At 48.0% G+C, this 6000-nt stretch overlaps 1 protein-coding gene across 3 annotated transcripts in view; it reads left to right on the top strand.

Annotated features, from left to right (window-relative positions):
* COG7 (component of oligomeric golgi complex 7) overlaps positions 1–6000 on the top strand; it is a 78227-nt gene that overhangs the window by 49245 nt on the left and 22982 nt on the right. For all 3 annotated transcript variants that reach the window (XM_028498749.2, XM_007105657.4, XM_055090714.1), the window contains exon 14: positions 3915–3998. In XM_028498749.2, coding sequence (XP_028354550.1) covers positions 3915–3998 — 84 coding nt within the window. The remainder of the gene's footprint in view (positions 1–3914; positions 3999–6000) is intronic.

Raw genomic sequence — 6000 nt, 5'->3', positions numbered from 1 at the left:
AAAAAAAAAAAAAAAAAAAGAAAAAAGAAAGAAAGAAAGATTATGAAAACTACTGATAGATGGGAGTCGTTGGTTTTTGTTAATCATGTTTCTGTTTTAGATAGATATTGACATTGATTCGCCTGCCCTGAAAGCCGATAGGATTAGCATTCCTGACATCTCTCATCTTCCTTCCCCAACCTCCCCGGTTTGGTTGTTTTAATTATTTTTATTTTGTCAAAGGTTAAAGTCTTGACCTTCTGTTCTGAAACCTTAATTCTGCCAGTTATTTAGTCTTCTCCATTGAGCCCAGCTCGGTGCTTCCCACCTGTCCTTTCCGCTTTACTTCTGCATTCCACGCTCATTGTCCTGCCCCGGTCCTTGGTTGCCTGATCTCGCCTTCTCATTCAGGCCTCACCACAATGGCTCGGGCGCTGGTAATGGACGCAGGCAGCTTTGGCGATTAGGAGGAGTTCTCCCTGAGTGCCAGCGTGAAAGCACACAATACAAAGGCAAACACTTTGGCCTTAAGGATTTGAAAATTAAACCCTGGTCATTAAATGTTTGTTTTTAATGTTTGCTGCTAACTTGTATTGCTCTTGTACATTACGAGAATATAAACCAACACTATATTCCCTTTCAAAATAGATTGTTGAAGTTTACCTGCGTTACCTGGTGACAGATGGTTAGAAAAGGCCCTTTGAAGGAAATTTTAAATTCAAAAATAATCTGCATCATTTCCCTATTGACCCTCTTCAGGTCCACCCTGTCTGCCTGCTTTTTCAGGCCCTCCCTCGTCAGTCCACTCTGTCTCACCCTTATTCCAAAGTACTTTTCCACTCTGGCCCTTCTTTCCCCCTCTGCCCTCCGCCCGATCACCTTCCGACTTCTCTTCTCCCGCCTCCTCTGTGAAGCCTTCCCCGGGCCTGCCGCCCACGGTGCTGGCCCTTTAGATGCACTCCGGTGATGCGCTCTTTCCCCACAGCTCAGCCCTTGCTCCTGGCCTCCCCTTCTGCCTCACTGGCCCTCACCACCCCGCTCCCTCCCTGTGCCCCTCTGTGCCAGGACTTCACCACCAGGCTGTATTGTTCCTTCTTTTTATATCTGTCTCTGTCTGTTTCCATGGCCACTGCCCTGGTTTGGGTTCTTGTCATCTCTGAATTGTTTCTTGAGCCTTTCGTCTTCCTCTCCGCCCACAACCCTTCTCAGAGTTGCTGCATGAATCTTCCTAAAGCATCGTTCTGATTTTGTCTCTCCGCATTCAGGTCCCTTGCTTGGTTCCCCCCAGTCGGTGTGATTGCCTATTTTAAATAACTTTTTACTATGAAAATTTTTATACATATGCACGAATAGAGGGAAGAGTGTAATAAACTCTGTGTCCTCATCACCCTGTTTCGTCAATGATCAACTCCTGGCCGTTCTGTTTCATATATACCCCTTATCTAAAATAAGCACTCTAAAAATAATCACAATACCCTAATCACCCTTAAAAAATACAATTAAAAATAATTCCTTAATATCATCAGTGTTCAAATTTCCAGTTGTCTTATAAATGTCATGATTTAACTGTTTGAATCAGGATCCAGATTAGTTCTGCACATTGGGATTGGTGGATGTGTGATGTGTCTTTTACGTCTCTTTTGAACTCTAGAGGTTACCTTTCCATCTCTCTCTCTTTCTCTCCCTCCCTGCCTCCTTCCCTCCCTCTTCTCTCTCTCTCTCTTTCATTTTCCCTTTTCTTTTTTTTTTTCTAATTTTATTTATTTATTTATTTATTTTTGGTTGTGTTGGGTCTTCGTTGCGGTGCGCGGGCTTCTCATTGCGGCGGCTTCTCTTGATGCAGAGCACAGGCTCCTGATGCCCGGACTTCAGGAGTTGTGGCATGAGACCTTAGTTGCTCAGCGCCATGTGAGATCTTCCCAGACCAGGGCTCGAACCTGTGTCCCCTGCCCTGGCAGGTGGATTCTTAACCACTGTGCCACCAGGGAAGCCCCGTCATTTTCCCTTTTCTTAGCCTGGTGTTCACAGCTGTGCATTCTCTTTCTAGCCTTCCCTCTCTGCACCTCATGCATCCTGTGGCCGGCCCCTTCTCTAGCCACCCTAGGCTCTTGCTCCTCTGAACTCTTATTGTATAAAACCTGACTGAGAACTTCTGCCACTGAGAACTCTTGAAGTGGAAGCCTGTGCGTGCGTGTGTGTGTGTGTGTAGGTGTAGGGGGTATAGGGTGGGAGTGTGTCAGGGGTCTTGGTTCCCCAAGGAGAGCAAGAACCAAGATTGCCAATTCTTTGTCTCCTCCCTACAAAACCTGGCACAGGGTGCTATACAGCATGGGCACTCGGTGCACGTGCATGATCGGCGTGTTCCTTCCCCGTGGGGTGGGAGTTAACTGAAAAAAGTAGGATATTTTGAAACGAAAGAGGATTCTCAAAAAACGGCAAGGAGGGCTTCCCTGGTGGCACAGTGGTTAAGAATCCACCTGCTAAATCAGGGGATCCCTGGTCTGGGAAGATCCCACATGCCACAGAGCAACTGAGCCTGTGCACCACAACTACTGAGCCTGTGCTCTAGAGCCCACGAGCCACAACTACCGAGCCTGCGTGCCACAACTACTGAAGTCCGTGTGCCTAGAGCCCGTGCTCTGCAACGAGAGAAGCCACTGCAATGAGAAGCCCGCACACCGCAACGAAGAGTAGCCCCCGCTCACCGCAACTGGAGAAAGCCCGCGCACAGCAACAAAGACCCAACACGGCCAAAAATAAAAACAAATAAATAAATACATTTATAAGAAAAAAAACAAGGAGTTTAGAAAACTATAGGGGCAGGGGTGGGGAAGAAAAGGCTTTGTCTGGAGCAGGAAAATTAGAGTCGAGTTGGTGCTAGAGAGTGTGGGGAGGACGGTTGAGGCTTGGCCTGGGCGGGGATCCCAGGGGTGGACACGGTCATGACATTCCCGGAAAGCTCCTTAAAGGATCAAGCAACCAGATCGGGCATCAGGTGGCTGCAGAGAGCAGCTACCACGTGACCTCGGGAGTCACTCCAGGAGTCCAGCCAGAAAGGGCCTTGTTTTCCAGGCTGGCCTTAGGGTGACTCAGCTAAGAATTAAGCAGCTAGATTTCTGTGGAAAGCTGTGCCATGCTGATAATTAACCACATGTGTGCTGGTAATTGGCCTAACTCTGTAGGGGAGGCCGGGAAGGCTCGCACAGTGATGTCATAGTCCCATTGAATGATGAAAGACGTGTTGGTGCTGCAGGTCTCTAGACAAGGGGTCCTGAAGAGGACAAAGGAACTGTTGGTGGGGTTTGGAGGCTCCTTCTCATCCCTTTCCCTTTGAGTTCTGAATCAGTTGAGACATAGATCCAGAAAGCAGGTGGAATAAAAGCAGCACCTTTAACTTATTAAAGCAGTGTTGGTGAATGTGGTTTGGATATTCCTGCAACCAGACAGGGCTTCCAATTCACATATGGTCTCTGTGGAGGATTTTAGGGGGTCCTGGTCTCTTCAGAGTGCTGGCTGATGACCCGGGAGTTAGTGAGGCTACCTGTGCCAGCAGCTGTTAACCGGTTGCCCTCACCCTGTAGAGAAGCTCAGAACAAGAACATCCATCTCTTCCTTTCCCGTTCTGAGCGGGTAAACACAGAAGGGATCGGTTCCCATCGAATGGTTGAGTGGAGAAGGTGAGATTTCCTGCTTTATGGATCTGAAAGGATGCAGAGAGAGAGAGGATTACTTTCTCTATGGCAGGCTTCAAGGTGACGCCTTAAAGAAGAGAAATCCCTGGTCTCTGCCGCGTGGTGATGATTCCAAAGGCCAGCTCTGAGCAAAGATAGTGCCTGTGGTGATGCTGCGTTCTTCATGTCGTTTCCAGCACGTGGTGCTTTTGCGTGCTGCCTGGGTGCTGTGCCATTGACTGTTTCCTCTCCTTCCTCCCCTAGAGCTGGAATACTGCCGGCATTGGAGAAACCCTGACCGATGACCTGCCCACCTTCAGTCTCACTCCTCTCGAGTACATCAGCAATGTAAGAGCCTCTGCGCTTTTCTCTGCGCTGGTCACAGCATCTGAGACCTTGTCTGGTCTGGCCCTTCTGGGTAAAGTGGTCCTTGCTGCATCGGTTCTGTCTGGACCTTTGCTTTTGGACAGTCCCCATCCATATCCAGGACTTTAAGGAAATGCAGTTGATTTCCTTAAATCAGCTGATGAAACACATGCTGATTTCAAAGCCTAACACATTCCCGCCCCTCCCCCATCCCTCTCAATATGAGGTGTGGCCAGTGCCTGAGGGCATCAGAGTGTGAGTCCAGCTCCATTGCTCTTAAATGTCAGTGAGCATAAGAAATGCTGTACAGGAATGACAGACCCCAACTGTTTCTTCCTCACACTATGGGGGAGTTCTGCAATTTTCAGGGGTGGTTTTGAGATAGGTGATTTCTGCCTTGAGCTCTCACTTTAGAACCCACCCCTGTGTAAGTTATGACTGTTGTAATACATACGAAGGAATTTTATTTTATTTTTAAAAATATTTATTTATTTATTTTGGCGGTGCTGGGTCTTAGTTGCGGCATGCAGGATCTTTAGTTGTGACATGTGGGCTCTTAGTGTGGCATGCGAGCTCCTTAGTTGCGGCATGCAAACTCTTAGTTGCAGCATGCATGTGGAATCTAGTTCCCCGACCAGGGATCGAACCCGGGCCCCCTGCATTGGGAGCGTGGAGTCTTACCCACTGGACCACCAGGGAGGCCCCTGCAAAGGAATTTTAGAAGTAAATATTGTACAGTTAGAGGAAGTGTGTGTGATCCCACTGGTGGGTAGCAAGGAGGATGGCTTTCCTCTCTCTGTTCACTGAGCAAGTCCAAAACGGCAGTTGTTTTCCTCTGTTTTTCAGGGCATTATTCAAAACCCTGGACGGATGGAACTAAAAACGTTGGTTGGTCTTTACAACCAATGAGAATAATCTTATTTTTAGAATTGAGACGTGTCTTGCAATCGAAATTGATTCCAGGAATGATGTTGCATAGAAGGAACTCGAGAGGCTATCGAGTTGATTTTAAACACAGAGGAGTAAGGAAGGCGAGGGGGCGTTTTCAGGCCAGGGCTCTTTCCCACCGTCTGCCATTCGTCAGCCCCCAGGTAGGCATCGTCCTCATGAGGTCATCTCCTGATGACCTCAGCTCAGGAATCGAATATCTACTGAGCACGTACTGTGTGCAGGGGCAGCGCTAGGCTCTTATTGCTGCCACGAGGTAGTGGGCGGTATAGACCGAATTTTACCTTAACAACAACTTTGTGAGCCGGTTGGCGGCAGCCGTGTTTTGCGGTCAGAAGCACCAAGGCTCTGGGGGATGGGAGTGGGGCAGGGAAGCCACTCGTTCAGCAGTCACTCTGTTAGGGTGCCTGGTGCTTTATGTGTGTCTCGCGCAGTATTAGTTTCATCTTTGCCACAGCCCTCTGAAGTAAGTATGAGATCAACCTCATTTCAGAGATGGCGAAACCAAGGCCCCGACAGATTAAGTAAGTTGCCCGACGTCACACAGTGGTAGAGCCAGAACTCAAACCCAGGTCCTTCTGACCACAGAGCTGTTCATTTTTCCTGAGTCACTGCGCTTACCCAGCCAGGATATCAAGGAGTATTTATTGAATATGGGCGAATAGTAGACAAACATCTACAGGTGTGATGGTGAGCATCCCTTCCCACACTGATTTCCAAGAAATAAACACAGACAGAACTCCCAAGAAAAACTTGGCATTGTGGAATCTCTCTAGGAACCACAGCAATCCCCACAGTCTAAGGCCAATTAATTCAAGTTTGAGATGTCAGATTATTGAAAATTTGCACCTAACGGACGCTTTGCCTTGCTGGTGAATGCCCCCACCCACGCAGAACTGTGTGAGCGTTATAAGGGGATGGAATAGGAGAAAATCCTTTGAAGAAATAAACCACCATAGATGCAAGGCATATTGATGATGGTTCTTTATTTCAAGTAAAACTGCGTTTGTAGATTTAGCCAAGAGGTGATGGCTAC

Source organism: Physeter macrocephalus, chromosome 14 (genome assembly GCF_002837175.3).
Source record: "Physeter macrocephalus isolate SW-GA chromosome 14, ASM283717v5, whole genome shotgun sequence".
Lineage (NCBI taxonomy): Eukaryota > Metazoa > Chordata > Mammalia > Artiodactyla > Physeteridae > Physeter > Physeter macrocephalus.
Note: the sequence above shows the minus strand (reverse complement) of the source record. Positions and strands in the feature narration are given on the sequence as shown.